General features: G+C 40.5%; 1 protein-coding gene across 2 annotated transcripts in view; it reads left to right on the plus strand.

Annotated features, from left to right (window-relative positions):
* The window catches only part of NR5A2 (nuclear receptor subfamily 5 group A member 2), a 140,691-nt gene that overhangs the window by 93,141 nt on the left and 27,436 nt on the right, over window positions 1–20,114 (plus strand). For both annotated transcript variants that reach the window (XM_048495827.1, XM_048495826.1), the window contains exon 6: window positions 6,330–6,477. In XM_048495827.1, the coding sequence (XP_048351784.1) occupies window positions 6,330–6,477 (148 nt within the window). The remainder of the gene's footprint in view (window positions 1–6,329; window positions 6,478–20,114) is intronic.

Below are 20,114 nucleotides of genomic sequence, written 5' to 3' on the forward strand. Positions count from 1 at the left end.
AATTAATTTAATGAAAACTGATTTTGCTATGCCTGCTGCCTCTGCCTAGGATGGACCCATTTCCATTCCTAACATGTGGAACTGCTATACTTTTTCCAAAAGTGTATTTATATTGTATAGTGAATAAATCATTATTTGCACTCATTAAAACTTGATTAAGATGGTCATCGTTATTTGTGCAAATTTGTGTTTACGGAGTACTAAATTAGTGTTATGACTAATTATTTTAACAAGAATTTAATAAGAACTAGACTGAGGAAAGCCTAAGGACCTAGGGTTAATTCAGTATCACTCTTCTGGAATATCTACAATCAAATAATTCCCTGTCCATGTAATGCCATGTGTTGAGGTACTACATTAGTTCCAAGGTCAGATTCTGGCCTAAGCAGGTGTCCATTAATATATAGGAATGTGGGCTTTGATTAGCAGTGCACAAATCAGCAGCAGCAACAAAGACTGAAAGCACTAATTAATAACATAGATCTTCAACCATTCAAAATGGAGAATAAATGCCCTTCAGCCCCAGCTGTATGAAAATATTTATTATAATACCCCATGAGCAGATATCCCTTTTGTAATCTATCATTATTACTAGGGATGCTCAAAAACCCACCACTTCAGCTCCTATTCTGCTCATCTGTTCCAAGCGAGGAGTCAGGTTTTTGTTGAGCAGTAGGATGTTTGTGAACAGCTCCAGCCTGTTCAGTTGATTACATTCCACGTATTCAAACAGTACTGTACAGTGGAATGTGCTGAATCTCATACATGTGTGAACCACACAGCTTGACGGGAATCCTGTTCCCTCCCCACAGAGGTCTGTCATCACAAATTACTTCTCATCATTCATTAATTTAAAAAGTGAGGAAACTAATCAGCCAGCCAGAGATTACGAACATTGTATTTTTTAAAAAGTCTTACAGCTTGGTGTTTATTTAAATCCTGTTTAGTGAGGCTATTTTGTGCATACGAATTTTTACACAGCCTTAAAGGGGCTGGAGATCATTTAGGGATGTTAGAACAACTGTCAGTTCTGCTCATGCCCTGTTTGCCAGTTGTGAATAAGGATCCATGTCTTTGACAGACTGTTAATTTGTTCATAAACCTGTTCATACCTGTTCAGCACATTGCTTCACCTTATTCCTTACTAACAGAGCAATACAATGGAATCAGTTTTCCGTGTGTGTACTGTCATGTAACTGAGTTCTATTCCACCACCATCACCACCATCCCGCTGCACTCATGCTTTGCTCAACAGCAGATTGTTTAAAGAGAGAGTAAAATCAGTCACAAATCATATAAATCAGTGCTAAATGCTGTATTTTTAAAAAATATTATACCATTTAGTCTTCATCTAAGCAGTCCTTAGTTATGTTAATAGCTGTTGATCTGCCAGACATGTAGCAAGAGTTGCAAACATGTGCAATTTTGGAGGGAAGAAATAATATGATCCTGCTTGGCAGACTTTAAGCTGTTTGATGCCAAATCAAATAGACCCAATGATCATGCCTGATGATCAGAGTGAAGATGTTAAGTTCAACAGTCAACACATTCACTGTGAAATTTGTGGTGTCCCTTATTAGTTCCCCCTTGCATCATTTTACTGCCTGACTCCATGATCCTGGAGAGAACTGATTTCATCTACAGCACAGATGCAAATAGGTTCACAATACTAAAGAATGAACTTCCTCTACAATAGCTTCTATGAAACTGCAAAGTTGTTCAGTGCATCCATTCAAATCAGGTGGTGAAAAGAGGATGAAATTCAAGGCCTGACTCCACACTGATTGTGGCTGTTGAACATGGGATTTTTAGCCACCGAAGAAGTTCACAACATCCCTAAGCAGGACCTTTTCATGGTTCAGGGCCAAACTAAATGTGACAACATTCTTGTCAGTACCAAGGCCATTGTAGCTGTGACTGCCATGAGGGCCTGATTTGGCCTGCAGGGCAACTGTCTGAAGCATTCTGGTCCCCTCCCCCATGTCTTATCAAGTGTCCAAATGGCTGCATACACAGAGAGCTATTTTGGCACTTGAAAAGATGTGAGGGAAAACAAGAATACATGTTCCTTTCACCATTTTTAAAATGACTTTAACCTCACGGCAGCCATGAGGACAGCATCAAGTTTAGTTTGATCCTCAGATGAACCAGTTCAAGAAACCTGTCCATTTCTACTTTCATTATGACCTTTTCAGCCAGACCTTGGATGAAATTCTTGAGGGGCTTATAGCACTTTGGAATTATGTTCTTAGTTGCCACTAAAGGATCATAATTAAAGCCCTATCTTTAATATGTTCTCAGTCATTCAGTAGAACCATAGGACCAGCTGGAAGGTCACATCTGTTATTTCAAGCATGATTCTAAGAGTTCTTTTTCTTTACTTTGTATAGCTGGACATAACCACCACATCTGCAGAAAATCGGCATTTAACATGTCATTTTTAACTGGGCCAGTTTATAGTCCCATAAATTCCAATTAATTTCCATGATGAATTATGACTCCCTCTGAGTGGGAGGGATTACTATCTGTCCCTGTCTTAAGTTTGGAAGTTCCAAATACCTAGGGTCACATGTCATTCATAAAGAATTACACAATCATGTAGCCAGCATAAAAATCTTACTATTATTTTGTACTGCAATCTCAGCATCCAAACCCAACACACATATTTTACTTATGATTTTAAGCCGTACTCTACTAAATATGAGTTCAAAAGCCTTCCTTTCCAACCAGTAAGTAGCACAGAGGCTAAGCAGAGAAGATAATGTTCACTTTAATAAGAACACTTTTTTCCCCTGGAAGAGACATTAACTGGGGCTTTTTCATGCACAGTTGAGTTTATATAAACTGATTGACACCTTTGGGGGTCGTCTTTCCACTGACTCATAATTTTGCTCACTCGTGGAAAAGGTTTTCTCAGTGCTCAGTATTCTCTAGTTAAAGCTGAAAATTCAACTCATCATATTTACACAATAAAAAAAATCCATTCTGCCTTGTTTTTAATTGCAAATCTGACTCAAGGGACCAATTCTCCTGCTTAGGAGGCATCCCTGTGCCTTGTACTAGGGAACCAAGTGCAGTCAATTATGGTAATGAAATGTCAATAAATATAAAAATTTAATACAGCCAGCTCTGAGTGAGTGGCAGATGAAGACTTGCCTCCCAGACAAATTTGCTGGCTCTGCAAATATTAAATGCATCTGAAAGAGGAATAGTTGCCTGAGAGCCCTCAGTAGTGGAGTGTGGGAGAATCTATCTACTGGGGTTTCCCATCCCATTATGTTATCATTGTAGTTGTAGAGACTGGGATATTCATGAGATTCATCTTAACATCTTAACATTATTATGAAGCAAGGATCATGGGGTTTTTTTTCCTTCCCTTGCAAAAACTACAATTGGTTTCTTCGCCAAAGGGTTTCTGCGCTCCCCTCCCTTCACATTTTCTCAGCAAATCACAGAGGGAAAATTTGGCTGTGAATGAGATGTCTTTACAATGATCTGATTTTTTATAAGAATAAGCTAGCAACCATTCAGGGAGGGCTGTAAAATGGCAGATACCTAAAAGATTGTTTGCATAAGTCACAAGCACAGTTTTATGTCTTTATTTATTGAAAAGGTGATTAAATCTGAGGTGGATCCATAAGAGATAATTTGGAAGCTGAGGATGTATTGTGAGGTTATGCACCAGGTTATGCACCATAAGAGGGCAAACAGAGGCAGGCTTCAGCCTCAGAGCTGCTCTGACCTAAACCTGGCTGTCAGCCCAGCTGAGGGTGGACTAGGGGCATTCCTAGGGGTGGAGCTTTCAAGCCAGGAATGCCCCTGGCACAGGCCTCAGACTTTTTTGCCCTATGGAGGGTGTGACAGATTGCAAGAAAAATGTAATTTTAAAATTTAATTCTGTTAAAGCAAACATACAATTTACCTTCAGAGTGGAGGAAGAAAGGCTTGAGGATGGTGGAGCCACCTGATTGGCTGTGACCTCCTGCACTCTGGGCAGGTAGCAGTGTGATGCAGAGAAAGGTGGAAGAGTTTGGCTCTCTGTCAGAAGAGCTGTGGAGATTTTCAGTTAGAGAGAAAGATCTTGGAAGCCCAAGAATACAGGGTATTCTTTGTGAAATACTTTTTGGACTGGTAAGACCTGTCTGTCTTAGCTAAGGGAAAACTAAACTCCGAGGGGAGTAGATCAGCTTAGAGAGATTGTCTGATTCTACTGGGTATCAGCCTGAGACTGAGCAATCATACACAGACACTGTATGGGTTTATTGTAGGGCCAGGTGAAGACTTAATAAACCAGGATAAAGACTTCTCCTAGAAAGAGGAGAGTTCTGGTATATCAGTTGGTCTGTGGTGTAGGGATTTGCTTTAAATTTATCTCAGTAAGAGTTTATGTTTTGTTTGAAGGGTTTTACCTAACTTGGAAGGCTGTGTGTGTGGGCACTGAATGAATGTACCTAGTCTGTGGCCATTTCTGCACAGTCCAAATGTTCCAAGTTGAGCAAGAGAAATATCCCTGTTTGGCCAAGAAGTTCACACAGTTCCCAATCTTAAAGCGGTATATGGGGGGGGGGGGTAGTGGTGGGATTCGAATAATTTAACAACCAGTTCAGGTGATGGGATTCAAATAATTTAACAACTGGTTGTTTACAAGCACCATTTTAACAACTGATTCTGCTGAAGTGGTGTAAACCTGCTGAATTCCACCACTGGGGGGGTGTGGGGTGTGAGTGTCTCATGCTGTGGTTTCCTGCATACCTTTAAATGTGGATGGGACATAGTGCTCTGCCCAGTATTGATCAAAAGTTTTTACTTTGTGTAGCACAACATGCTACACAACATGCTTGCCATGTTGCTCATTGCACCAGCATTGCACCAACTGTGTTAACAGGGCTGAGGGAAAGCACTTTCTACCTTCACGCTACCATTATTGGAGGCACCTCAGTCTCTGAAGTGAAAAGGTGGGAAAAATAAAAGTCAGTGGTCCATTTCGCACAGCACAAATAAGACGTCTGAGAGATGTCTTAAAAAGAGGCGACTTCTTAATTGCACTCCACAAAGCAAAATAAGACATTCTCCCTGCCTCCATTGCCGAAGGTTGCCCCAGGACATTTGCTCTGCAAGCTCTGATTCTGGGCACCTTTTCAGCTCAAAGTACATACTTAGCTCTTCCTGCTAATTCTGGCAATATATAGTTTTCCTTTGTTAAAAAATTTTTGGAGGAGCTATCTTCGAATATACACAGACACATAGAATCTTAGCCATTTGGAGGACTCCCATTGAAAAGCATTGGGACTGCTTGCTGTATTCAACTGTTCAAAGCATTTTCCTGTCAAGACAAGCTCTTTTTGGGTATCTGTGTCAGAAATATGCTAGGAACTTTTGAAATAATGGTGCACAGCAAAATAAAGCGGTAGAGGGGAAAGGAGTGAGCTCCTTTCACCCATAGGTTCTATTTTCTATTTTCTTTCTTTCAATTAAAAATATGCGTACCCAATCTCTGCTTTTTTGCATGACTGGTAGACACTAAAATAAATAGATGCAGATTCTCCTGTCACAACTACTTTGACCTTTAGCAGCTATTCTCTCAGCCTGCAATATGGGGATCCAATAATAATGATACACACCACATAGTGTAACATCTCATATGAGCAGTTCAATCAGTGTGTATGCTTGATTGCATAGAGGCCCTGTTTGAGACTTTCTTCATTAAAAAAAACCCTTTAAAGTCAGACATTTTATGCAGTATCACAGATTTCCAAGTGTCTTTTCTAGTTTGATTAAATTATAGCTGCTCCACCGAAAAGAACTGGGCTTGAGGTGAAAGTTCTCTGATGGTGTTTCAGTGGTGAATGGATTATGTAATAACAAACCCTTGATAACTGTCAGTTGAATGTATGAGCCCATTCTGCAGAAAAGTTTTTGAGTACAAAATTATTTGAGGTAAAATGCTATTAGACATCTGATTACCAGTTCATATTTGATGTGTCATTTGGAAATCTGTTCTGTGAAGATCAGTACATTTCAAAGGAGACCTGTCTAGCAGCTGAACTAGGAAATCCTGGATTTTATTTCCTGCTTAATCAAATATTCATTTATTAGCCAAGGTTGTTTTGTTTCCATGTCCATGTCCCCTTCCAATCTACAATATGGGAATAATGCAGACATAGGACACATAATAGTTGTAAGAGTGAACAAAATGAAGGTCATATGGCTCTGAGCATCATTAAAGTGGTAAATAATCTATTTAATGTATTATGTGAAATAATATGTGAAATAATAACTGTATTTTGTCCAGTTACGATGACCATACAAAATTATGTATTCTTTGACAGGTGGATTACTCAGTAATAGCATCACAAGCAGGAGCCACACTCAACAATCTTATGAGTCATGCACAAGAGCTAGTATCAAAACTACGATCTTTGCAGTTTGATCTACGAGAGTTCGTGTGTCTCAAATTTTTGGTGCTATTCAGTTTAGGTAGGTATTCTAATTTTTTAACCTTTACCTGATGAAGAATGTTACTTTTGTCGTGCAGATTTCTTGTTCTTCTTCCATTACTGAAAACATTTCAAAACACATATTATAAGAACAGAACCTTGGAACCATTTTCTGAACTAGAGTAAGGCTCATCAGTCTGAACAATGAGACAGCAGTTGAGAGAAGAAGCAAATGTTTCTCTTTACCCCCACTTATTCCTTAAGCATAATAAGCCCAAGATACTTTGGGAGTAGGGCAGGGACAGTGGAAAGCAGCAAGAGTATCTGGGGTCAGAAACAGGGATTGAGCTCTCCAATGATCCCAGATTGTATAGTGTTTATCACGTAGAATACATCTATACTGCCTTGTTCTTTGATTCTGATTCTTGAGCATGCAAGAGTATGATGCTGGGAAAATGTGTTGTTTGTGATTATCTATGCTATTAGCTGCTCTTCCATAATATGAAATGACCTTTCTAGAGAATTCATGAACAATATCGTAATCTCATGAATTCATTTGTAAAAAATATCATTGTACTGTATCATTATATTTCAGACTTTAGAGCTTTTTCAAAAGAAATAAGAAGGCAACTGAGTTTTTAAAGGATACAGAGAGGAAGTGTGTATTTTGAAAGAATTCTTAACAATGCCCCTTTTTGACAATGCAGCAAATTTGTCATTGTTAATACTTTTTTAAAACAATACTGAAAGATACTCTAAAAGTGTAAATTAATAGTTTGATAAATCTACTGTTGAAGTACCAGTCTTTTCTAAAAATCTGATGCTGTAAAGTAAGAAAAAAAGAGCTGTAGAATAGGGAAGATAGCTGTGAAAGACAAATTAGTTAAATCAGTGAGGTTCCAGTGAATCACTCAAGAAAAAAAATCCACTTCTCAGGAACAAAAAAAATGGATTAGGGAGAAGGATTTTTACTGAATACAAGATGAGAAATTTTTCTGTCATCCGATGGCTTAATAAGAATGACTTAAATTACCTTTTACCCACTGAATTTATTATGTAGTGGTACCAAAGAAAAATAAACAGAGCTAAATCCTGCAGCTTCTGCACTGGCATTATGATAGAATAAAGAATTTATTTATTTATGTGAAACATTTATTATCTTACCTTTCTGCTTCCAAGCTGGAAAGAGGGAAGAAAGCAGGGTCAAAAGAAAGAAAGAAAAAGAATCCATTGGACTTTCTGCACATAGCACACTGTGGATCAGAACAATGCATTTTAATTTTATTACAATGTTGTAACCTTTGAAGCAAAAGACTTCAAAGTATTCAACTAGTAGAATGAGCTAGTCTGGACAAAGACTAATATTTCAGCAGAGAAGATTCCAGTGCACCCATTGTCAGCTATCCAGGCAGAACGATTCCTGGGAGAATCCTCCTGCCATTGTGGGTACTTAGGTAGGAAGCAAGTGGTGGAAGGCAAGGGAACACATATATAGCCTACAGCCCAGTGCCTGAATCTTCCAAATGCAAAAGGATTTTCAAGTAGCAATCAGGTGCAGTTTTCCCTATAGAGGCCAGCATGCACAAGCTTTGCTCTAGTGCTTGCCAAGAAACAGAATCCTGTTTGTGTCATGGCAGCCAACCGTACGGATGCAGATTATTGTTTTGTAAATACCAAATATACAAGCTAGCTGTAGCTCATCAGCATGCTACACTCATTATAAGATGTGATTGCCTAAACTGTATGGCTGAATAGCGAGCAAATAGTAGCAGTCCATACATTGTATTTCCCCCATTGCTTTTTGGAGTGGGGAGTTCCTCGATGAGTTCCCTTAGACTTTTCTTGTCACTTAGACTATGCCTGGAACATATCTGATCTTCTTAGCTATAAACGCTCTAACTTACTGACTTGTGCTTCATATTCAAACTCAGTCACTTTGCTTCAAGTGGGTATACTCAGAAATTTTGAATGTTAATGTCTATAAGCATAAGTCCACATTTCTTCAGTTGTTTACACATGAGAGTGCTTGTTGCTTTTTAAGGATGGCCACATTCGAAGCACTGCAGGGAGTGTCCTATCCTGGGTGGGTGCATTCCTCTCACATTAGGCACTTTGGGGGCTCCTTGAACAACTGTGGTCTATCACAAGAAGAAGAGCATAGCTCCAGAGGAATTGTGCTCAGCAGTGGAGAATTTCTTCCATATCGCCCTGACAAAAGCACACAGTACATAGTGTTTCGCTTTATTTAAGCAGACACTGGAGATCTGTAACTTCACCTGCCTTTTTAGAATTGAAGTTTAGCTTTGAACACATATACCTGTTTTAAGATGCAGGGAGCTTCAAGTCTGTTTCTAGCAGTCCCTGGGCGCAAATATTTAATAACACTTCTCCTATAATTTTTGCAATCCAAATGATCCCCTGCTCAATCTTCTATTAGTGCTGCCCAATCTTTCCCACTTAAGCTTCAGGAATAGAGAATTTATATCAGGAAAAAGACATAGGGGAAAGCATGAAGGACTCCCTCCCTACCCCGAGCAGATTGCTCCAGTCTTCAGTCTTAGGCATCACATGCAATTGGGCTATAACTGTTATTCAATATAATCTGCACATTGTTTCGATATGCACGCTCAAACGCAAAACCTGGTAAGTTCAGAAATAAGAGGCAGGTAAGTTTTCAGAACCCTGTTGTTCTGGCCAGTGAAGTGCAGGCATTAGAAGCATTGAAAACTAATGCAAAATGAAGCATCAACCTGTCTTAAAACCCTCCTAAATCTGAGGCTCTGTCTTCCCAGATGTTGATTATAACGGAAGGATAAGCTGCTTTTGTAAGAGCTGTCTTATAAATTAACTGAGTGGACAGCAGGAAATCTCTTGCCTTCATTTTGCATGTGAGATATTTTCACAGACATTAAGCAGCCCAGTCAAAATGTCTAAGGAGTCATGTAACTTTCTCTGTGATGAAATATTTAAAGAGATCTTTTGCACTTCAGTGGTATTTTAAATTAGCGGAATAACTGAATTACATTTGAAAAATGTTCACGTTTACTTTAAACAGTCTTTACATTTGATCCTTTTCATCGGCAGCTTCAAGTACTTTGCATGCATTTAGACTGTCTGATATCTGTTGCCCTGATGCTTTAGATTCTTCCATAAAGAGCTGAGCTGGACTTCAAATTCAAATGTGGGAGGATATATAAATCTCAAAATTGGGGAGCTAGTTTTTCTTCCTCAGCATGCTGACAACCACAAGGTCATGCATCCCACACAAGGGCTCCTCCTATTAAGAACACCTGTAACATTCAGGTCTTCTTAGCAGGGAACAGCCTGGAAACTTAAAAATGGAAACGTCTATTAATTTAGAACAGGGTAGGTGGAGTGCTACTTGGAATCATGTTTTTGGATCATATCACACTATACTGAGATGGTTACCATAGCTGTCCTTGTGTTTCCAAGGAAGACATAAATTAAATGAATTCCAAATTATTCATGTCTCAGAATGGTTGTCCTTTTTGGTTACCACCAAATTTCACCTGAATTGAAATATGCAGGCCAGGACTGTGGAGTGCCAAAAGAGCAACAGCATTTTGGGGAGATGGACAGTGGAGTTGGGCCCCCAATCTTGAATAGGTTTACCGAAAAATAAGTCCCAGGTGTGTTGTTTGCTGGAAAACATGCACAAAACTGCTTCCTGAAATGAATTATTATTTAAAACATTTATTAGCCATTTTTCGTACTTATGGAGTCAAGGCAGCTTACAAATAGGTAAAATACATATAATCTACATAAAAACCAAAATTTAAAATCACAATTCAGGATTGCTGGTAATTGTAACCAAATATGGTTCCTCTTAAATTGTTCAAAGTTTGGAACATTACAGTTGAACCTGAGAAATAAACACTTAGGCAGTTAGAACTACAGGTTCATACTTTTGTAGGAGTAGGCATCAGTTAAATTTAAACTTAAAAAAAGACTGAACAGAGAAATGGCTTTTGCTTGGCCTTTTGCTTTCAGATATGGCTGTGCCTGTTTCAAGCAATCTCCAACATGTAGACTGTAATCCAGTCCTTGTTTTTCCTTTACCAAAACTTTCCATTTGTCCTGCTCGCTTTCATTACTTGGACTCAGCAAGGATGATTTGTCAAAGCTTCCATCTGAACAGTTTGTAAAGTGAAATGCCAATAGGAAGAAAGTTAGACATCATTTGACCCATGTCCAGTCACTTGTCTGTCTGCTGAGCTTAATGCTAGAATAGGCAGCGACTGATGGGTATGGTTCTCTTATCACTGTCAGGACCACAGATAAATGTACTTCATTTAAGAAATGAAGGCTTTATCAATGGGCAAATAATTGCAGAGCAACTATTGATCCCACGTCTCACTTAACAAGAGACAACTGGGACTTGTAGAAATGGTAAACATTTAATCATTATGTATGGCAAACAATAGGCTCTTACTCGAAAGCAAAGAAAGGCTTACAGGCCAAAATGCCACCCTTTGTGATGTGACAACTGTGTGTGCACTCTGATCTAGCAAATAAAAATATTTCTCAATCCAAATTCCATGCCAAGAAACAGTGAATTTTTCCATCTGCAAATGCATCAATTGTGAATGTTTTTGCTTATCTTAGATCATTTATTCTACTCCTGCTGTTTAAGAGGAAAGACAGGGCAGTGTGGGGCACTGAAAACCAACCCTTTGCCACTGGCAAGCTTATTCATCCATTGCTTTGCTTGCTCGGGTTTTATTAAGCAATGTCCAGATACTGTAAAGCTTAACTTTGCCTTAAATAGAGCTAGAATCTTGCTTTAAAAAAATGAAACATGAGATTATCAAGAAATCCAATTCTGCCCTCAAGTCTACTTTTTGTAAGTCTTTGGGCTTAAATGAAACTGCAGACTGTGACTCAATCTGGACAGTGACTCAACCTTTTTCAATGCAACATTATCTAGTCAGAATTTGCCCTATCAAATCTGTTAATGACACAGTAACCTAAAAGTCCACAGCCGCATAAATATCTCCACACAGAGATAGACAGAAATGACTGCTTCATGGAAGTCCACAAAGCGTGCCAGATTAACTATTACACTATTCTGCTTTGCAGAAAGGACCATAGACAGTGGCATATTTGCCTAGCAGACATGGGGTACCCCATGTCCCTGGGCACCCCCTAGTGGAGGGCGCAAAAACTTCAGGTGTGTGTGTGTTTTGTATGTTTTGTTTTTTCAGTTTTCAACCTGCAGGGGGCGCAGGTTTTAAACTAGCAGCACCAACATTTCAGGGATTTTTCAGGAGACTCTCCTGATGATACCACCCAAGTTAGGTGAGGTTTGGTAAGTTATGGACTCCCAAAAGGGGTGCCCCATCCCCCATTGCGTCCAATGGGAGCTTATAGATGGGGGCTACACCTTTGAGGATCGATAATTTCAGACCCCCTGAACCAAGCTTCACCAAACCTGGGTGGTACTATCAGGAGAGTCTTCTAAAGATACCCTGAAATTTTGGTACTGCTAGCTTAACAACTGCACCCCTGATAGCAGGCACACTCCAAATTTCCCCAGATTCTCCTTTTAAATCCACCCCCTTGGCATGGACTTAAAGGGAGAATGTGAAGTCCCCAGTTTAAACATTGAAAGTGATGCTGTTTCAGGTTGGGGGAGAATCCACCGCAAATAGCATCATTATCAATGTTGTTTTAACTGGGGACCCCAGATTCTCCATAAGGTGGATTTAAAAGAAGAATCTGGGCTCTCTGGTTTGAACACCATTAAAAGTTTGGGGGTGAATTCCACTGGAGGTGTTTTGTGAGAGATGATGCTGACATTTGTTTGGTAAATGTTTTGCTGTGGGTGATTTGTGAGAGATTTACACGCTTAATACCTACTTGCACTGGCTTGGAGCTGTTTCTCAGGCTAACAACCTACCTCATAGGGTTGGTGTGAGGACAAAATTAGGAAAGAGAGTTGGTGGGGAGAGAGCCGTGTATGTTTTGCTGGGAGTGGGAGGTGTTTTGTGAGCTGCTGCAAAAAATAATTGTTTGGTCGTGGTGGGGGAGGGTGGCTGACCATACCGGGGGGGGGGGGCACCAAACTCAGGGTTTGTCCCCGGGCTCCAGTTTGCCTAGACACGCCTCTGACCATAGACAGATAGGAGATTAACTATTACGCTATTCTGCTGTGCCGAAAGGACCATAGGCAGATATGAGATGCCCAAATAAATGCTTTCCGTCCATATTGCCACTCAGGCCTGCAGCAGCAGTTGACAGTTAAGGCAATGTTTTCTGCTTCTCAAGATTTAACTGGTTTAAAAACAAGTAATTTTAAGAAAAAGTATCTTGTGCCTTCCAGTAAATTTCCAGATGATTCCAAAGGACCAACAGTAAAGTACTAAAAATTTAGTCTCTCTGAGAATATAAAATGGCACAGTTTATCAATCCCTTCTACAGCTCTATCTGTAAGGCTGAAAGTAGTAGTAAAAAGAAGGGACCTTTATATTACCAAAACTGGAACTTATTTTATATAATTCACAGCCAATCAAAAGGAACCCAATTGGATGGTACTACTTAGCATGCAGAGAACTTTCAGGTGCTTTTGTCTTGGGAGGCTGGAGAGAATTTGGTTTATCTAAAAAGTGCCTGCTTTGTAGTTAGTTTCTTTTTACACAGCACAGTTTCAAACCATTTTTTTAAAATCCACACTGAGAATTCAGTAGCATCCTGAATGCTCACAAAACCTTTAAGGTCCAGACAAAGCATCCTGCATAGTAGAATTCTCTTTTTTAATTACATGCAAATTATTTTAAAGAATTATTTTTACTATTTGATAGTTTTTCATATATCTTTTGCATTTGCTTTGATTGCGTGTACCAGTAATAATCACATTCAAGGTCTGCAAACTTGGTGTGGGAATGGAGCAGCAGTTTGCTGTTAGCATATGGTTTTCATGGGGTTCAGTTGCTATAAACTGATATATTAATGTTGAGTTTTGCAGACAGTTCCTTAATGTTGAGTTTTGCAGACAGAGAAACTTAAGATTCAGTATTGCTGGGTGTCTTAAGCTCAGTTTAAATGGAGATGATAGGGGTGCAAGGTCCAGGTTGAATCTAGGCTCATTCCGTACATGCAGAATAATGCACTTTCAAACTGCTTTCAGTGCTCTTTGAAGCTGTGTGGAATAGCAAAATCCACTTGCAAACATTTGTGAAAGTGTTTTGAAAATGCATTATTTTGCGTGTGCAGAAGGGGCCCTAGAGAGGGTAGTGGGAAGAGCCTCAACAAGATGTAATGCCATAAAATCCTCCCTCAAAAATCACCATTTTCTCCTGGGGACCTGGAGAGATTTCACTTCTGTCTAAATTAGACTTTAAAGGTTGCAGCCCTATTAATTGACAGCAAGTTTCATGGAAATCAATGAAACACCACTGAAATCAATAAGAAGTCAGAGTGTAGCCCAAATCATACATCAGCTGACTATGGGGACTTTAAATTTCTGCCGTATTTTCCATGTTTTCCTTGGTCCTTTGGTCCCAAATCTTTGTGGTTGTTAAAAGAAGATGGAAAGAACCTGATATATGAAATGCTGCAACTAATCAAAACAAATAAGCCACATCATACCTTTTATTAAGACCAATCAAAATGACACAAAATAGTTTGCAAGCTTTTGAGATCTCCAAATCTGCTGAATGAAAATAAAACAGTGCTGTTACTGCTCAGCTGCAAAGAAAGCCGAACAAATCCAAGGCTCAACTAATGAGAGATCATGTCAGTTAACACGGTATGTTTGTCTGCCAAACCTATTCACCAGGACATACCCTGATTATAAGGAGGCAAACACTTTCCAAATTATTTGACTCTAAAAATTCAGTCACACAAAAACACACATAAATGCCTGTGTTGATATTTAAAAAGTTACAACCAACCATGTAGTCACCAAAATGCCACAAAACATTGTGCAACCTTTCAAGCTCATCAGAACTCTTCATTAGCATAGATGTTACATAACAAACAAAATTGTGCCGAGCAGATTTTTTTTCAGCTCATTGTCTTTATATCTGGTCTTTCTAACATTCTTTGTGAGATGCTGAGCAGGCATGTTGTTCTGAATTGCTGCTGGATTCAGATTATGGTACTTGCATACTGGGAAGAAGTAAATAAATGTGAAATAATCGCATATAATTATACATGTGTGTGTTAATTATAAACTACCAACTTTGTGTTTATTTCTTTGAAATTTTCACTTCTGAATATAGCTGCCCCACCTGCCAATGAAGGTTAGCAATGGCCCCGTGAGGAGAGTAGAAATATGTTTAGGTTGTGTAATATTAGAACAAAACAACTTCCATGACAGATTTCAAGTATGTTTCTTAGAAATGGAGAAAAATGTCTGATCTTTTCTCTTACATCTTCCTTACATCTGTGTAAAGCATAAGCTAGAGAGAAGTCTTGAGCATAAGCTAGAGAGAAGTCTCATACAGATTAGAGTAGTATGGGGTAGAACGGTATGGTTTAGCTAGAGTTGCTGGATCTGGAAGCGTAGGTGGGAGGTTGGGGTGGCCATCAGCCAACTGAAAACCCAGAGGTCATGCCTCTCTAGGAATTGGCCAGAACTATGTTAGCATAGCATATTTAGCAATTCCTAGAGAAGACTGACACCATTTCTGGGAAAACTAGCTTCTGCTGGAAAAAAATGAAGAGCCAGCTACTGCCAAGCTCAATACAATTTGGAAATTTGTATGTCAGTGAAAAAAGAGAGGATAGAAAACTCGCTATAAAAGAGTCTGCTCAAAATATGTGTATTCCATAGATTGTCACACAATTCCTCAGTCAGTCTGCATAGGAATTATACTGCAACTTTGCTTTATGTAAAATGTGGTGTCCATTGTAACTAGAGAGAACATTAACAGTGAGAACAGAGAGATCACATTGTCATCAACTTTCCATGGCTCCTTAGGGAGAGATACATTACAGATTTGATGGCCATTTACTATAAATGAAGTCTTTTAACTTAAATGTCTTATTTGTCTCTTTTAACCCGCTTTAATATCTGGTGGATCGATTCTTTTTGTGATGATCATTGGAATTCTTTGTAATGATTCTTCCCATTCTGGTCTCCTTGTCTGTTAGTCAGATCATATCTACTGAACATAGAGAAAGCTATCCTGCCATTCCCACTTCAGTTAGCATTCAGACAATCGCTTTTTACTTGGTTTTGGGTATTCCAAATTTGGGCAAAGCAACTTGCATGATTTCAAACAGAAGTACACATTTCAGCTCCAATTTCTGCATAACGTATGCACTGGAGGACAGTGCCAACAACCATGTTTCCTGAAATTTATGGAAATACTTGGAATTCAGAAAGGATTGATTAGCATTCAAGGGAGATGACCGCTCAATATTTACACCACAGAGTGTTGGCAGAAGCAAAGAATAGTACATAAAGCTGATGCTTGTCTTAATTAAAGTGGTATAATAGGTGTTGGGTGGGATTTTTTTTTCCTACCGAGCAAAGCAGTTTAGCGATGACCAGATATAATTCATTTTGAAGTCCAGGCTTTAAACTGAATCAATATGTATTTATAACAAGGAAAGAAGTGAATAACAGTTATTGCAGGCTGGCAGCTCAGTGTAGTAGATGAGAGTGCAGTTAGGTAAGAATATCTTTTTGACAAAATATTTATCTTCTGGTTATAAATGTTCATATTAATTTGCTTGCTTGTTTCTGGATTTCACTGCCCTTCACTTTCAAAAGGACAAAAATGTTGGAACTAACTCAGGGAGCTGTTTAAACAAGAGTGGTCAAAGGTTGTTTGCTCAAATATGTCCAATATAAGAAGAATGCCCTGTATTGGGAAGAGGTGATATACAGTAACTGTTTGAATGTTGGTGGGTGATGGTTAGAGAGAGAGAAATCCTCTGTCAAAAAGCAGCCTTTTAAATGAACTGGGTTAAAACACCTTTTCTTTTTAGAATGCTCATTTATTATTTTATTTATAGTTGAGGATTCTCACAAAGAGTATAGGAGAATTTAAAAAATTGAAGCCCAGCAAAAAGTATAATACAACGTTCGACAAACTTTTTCATCAGATATAACTACAATATCTTCTCCATAGAAATGCCCTCCTGAAAAGTCAATTTTACAGATTTTTCAGAATAATACCAGGGTGAAAACTTTCAGTTACATTATTCCACCATGCAGGGTCCATACATGAGAACATAAGTAGAATTGTCTGGATTGTGTTCCATCTGTCTAGCACTCTGTCATACCCAATGACCAGCCAGATGCTCTAGAGGGCCAAACAGAGCTTAGAGTCCAAGGCCAAGGACCTCTCCAGATAACTCCCAGCAATGATATTCAGGGGTTTGCTGCCTCCCCTCAGTAACTACAGCTAATAGCTTTTGATGGACCTCCCTGCACTCCCCCCACCATCAATCTGTCCAACCCTCTTTTAAGGCTGTCTTTGCTCATGGTCATCACTACCTCCTCCTCTTTTAAAAAGCAAGGCAATTGGTTCTATAACACGTAACCAAGCTGCTTTAAAGTCAGATGCTCTGGACACACCAATCTGCGGAGCATTAACTGGAAAATAATAATAACAACAGCAACAACCAGGGAGGCCAGCCTCCAGCTGCAGCCTGGGGGGTTCCCTGGAATTACAGCTCATCTCCAGACTATAGATATCACTTCCCCTGGAGAAAATGGATGCTTTGGCATTTGACTTTATGGCATTGTATTCCACTGAGGTCCCTAGCCTCCCCAGACTCAGTTCCCAAATTTCCAGGAGGTTCCCAACCTTGATCTAGCAATCCTTCCCCACGCCCACCCACAGCCTTGTCCAGTAGCTAGGGGAGACCAGAAAACTTGAGCAATGACAACAACAAATTCCTACAAAGTAAACCAAGCTTATGATCTTCATATTATGAAAGACTTAGGCCCTTTCCGCATGGGCCAAAAACGACGGCCTGGGCTGTAAAGCGCCGCCTGTGGCCCCAGGCCTCGTCCATTACAGGCGAAAGGAGCCGACTGCCTCCCTCTCCCAGTGGGCGGCCAGGTCGCTTCTAAAACAACAACCCTTTAAAGGGTTGTTGTTAGAAGCGCTGCTTCCGCGGCGCGTGCGTAACCGCCGAACCGCTGTCTCCCTGCTTCGTCCCTATCACCTTTGTCCCACGTCAGTGCAGCCTGAGTTCCCGCCCACCTGTCCTCCGACCCCTGGAGGTCGGAGGGCAGCGTGGGCGGGCTTCACGGCCAGCAGGCTACTGGGACAAGGTGAGTGGGACGGGGAAGAGGCGTCTCGCGGAGCCATGCCGTTTGCCGGCCTCTGCTGAGGCCGTCCGCATGCGTGCATGCGAACGGCCTTCGTCTCCACGCCGGCGGAATTCTCGCCGGCGTGGAGGCGACAGGGAGGCCGAGCGGAAACGGCCTTTGACTGAGAATTTGTCCAAGATCTTCCAGTGAATCCAGAGCTATGAACTCACAGGAAAGTCATAAGGGTTCATCTTTGGGGTATCTGTAAATAGCTTATGATCTTAATCACTAGAAAACACTAGTGTCTTCTAGTTAATAAATGAGAACAGACTAATTTAACAGCTCTATTATGTTTGTGCAAGCTTTAAAACTGAATGCAATGAAAAGAGTCCTTTTATTCAAAATATCTTCATCTTGTGTGTGTTTGTGTAAAGTACCATCAAGTCACAGCCAATTTATGGTACGCTAGTAGGTTTTTCAAGGCAAGAGATTTAGAGAGTTGGTTTGCCATTGCCTCCCTCTACATAACAACCCTTGTATTCCTTGTTGGTCTCCCATACAAATACTCACCAGGACTAACACAACTTAGCTTCTGAGATCTGATGCCATTAGACTAGCCTGGGCTAATATAAACCAAAACGTCACTAATTGAACTATTGTGACCCTGTGATGTCATTAAGTTCTTAATAGGTTCATCAATAGACTGTCAGCTCAGAAAGGTCTAAGAACAGAGTCTCCATGTTTTTGGTAGGAAGGGATTCTGAGACAACAGAAAATTGAATTTCCAGAGTATCTTCTACTTCTTCTATGTGGACTGAATCTCTTCCTGCCATTATTTGTGGGAAACCACAGAACAGTGCACATAATTTCTTCATGAAGAGTGCCACAACATGTTCATAGTACTGTTGGGGGGAAATTAGGATCATTGTATTTAAAATCAAACCTTTCTATGAATTTACAGATGCTATATTTCTTTCCTATTCTTTGGTTTCTATATTTTCTCACAGGAAAAAGTCAAAAACACCCTTTTTATGCCCCATATATCATAACTATCTGCAGAAGTCAAATAATGGAAAATGAGCTGTGATTTCCAAAGTTGTTACAGATACTAAATGATGATTTATGGAGTGAAAAGTGTGACAAACTGGCTTACCCATGCAAGACTGCTCTTTATTTTCCTGTGGTAGAAGGAACATTCCTGTCTAACACACAGCTTCTTTTCAACCATTCCTTAGAGGTTTATAGATATCATAAGATCAACACAAATGCAACTCTTTGTTGTTTTTATTTACTTCCCTCCAACAAGCTTGTAATCTTTGGCCACAGTCCTCAAACCACTTATTATGTGCTTCAACAATAAAGAACTATTTCAAGTATCATTCCAGGCCCTGTTTAAAGGCAGCTTAACTATGGTTTGGCATGGCATCGGATTCTGAATTGACTAAACCATAGGCTCATTCCGCACATGCAGAATAATGCACTTTCAAACTGCTTTCAGTGCTCTTCGAAGCTGGGTGGAATGGCAAAATCCACTTGCAAACAGTTGTGAAAGTGGTTTGAAAAAGCATTATTTTGCGTGTGCGGAAGGGGCCATAGTTTGTGACTGACCAACAAACAACTTGGAGAGAGTCAGAGATTTGCTGCAATGTGAGGGGAAAGGGAATCAGCAAAAATCTTACCTGCAGAAATGTTCAGTGGGATCCAAGCTTATGATCGGAAATGCAAAGTTTTCGAAATCAGATGATATGCTATTGCGATACCCAAAAAACTACTGATTTAAAAAAATAAGGACATTTTATAAGGTCAAACAAATACTATTCCAGTTCATTTTCCCTTAAAGCATCCAGTGTTGTAAGAAACATTTGGTCCTGGTATAATCCTATTTATTAACAGAAATGGATAGAACAGAATAAAGAATATCACAAACCCATAGAACAGGGGTCGGGAACCTTTTCCCCTCAAAGAGCCATTTGGCTCACCACCAAATTTGGCTCACCACCAAAGAGCCATTTGGCTCACCCCCCCCCCCACCCACTCGCTTGCCCCCCGTCCGCTCCCCCGCCGACTTGCTCGCTCGCTCGGCCTCCCTCCCCCTGCCCGCTCACCCCCCCCCACGGGCTAGAGATGTGCCCGCCCTGCTTCCTGCAGGGCGGGCGAAGAGGGGTCCGGCGGCTCGGCCTGCCCGGCCGCCAGGAGAGCGCCCGCCCTGCAAGCAGCGGGGCGGGCAGGAGCCAGAGCCCACGGCGCGGCCTCACCGGCCGCGGGCTAGAGATGTGCCCGCCCTGCTTCCTGCAGGCCGGGCGAAGAAGGGCCCGGCGGCGCGGCCTGCCCGGCCGCCGGGGGAGCACCTGCCCCGCAAGCAGCGGGGCGGGCAGGAGCCAGAGCCCGCGGCGCGGCCTTACCGGCCGCGGGCTAGAGATGTGCCCGCCCTGCTTCCTGCA

The sequence above is a fragment of the Sphaerodactylus townsendi genome, linkage group LG05, assembly GCF_021028975.2.
Source record: "Sphaerodactylus townsendi isolate TG3544 linkage group LG05, MPM_Stown_v2.3, whole genome shotgun sequence".
NCBI classification, from domain to species: domain Eukaryota; kingdom Metazoa; phylum Chordata; class Lepidosauria; order Squamata; family Sphaerodactylidae; genus Sphaerodactylus; species Sphaerodactylus townsendi.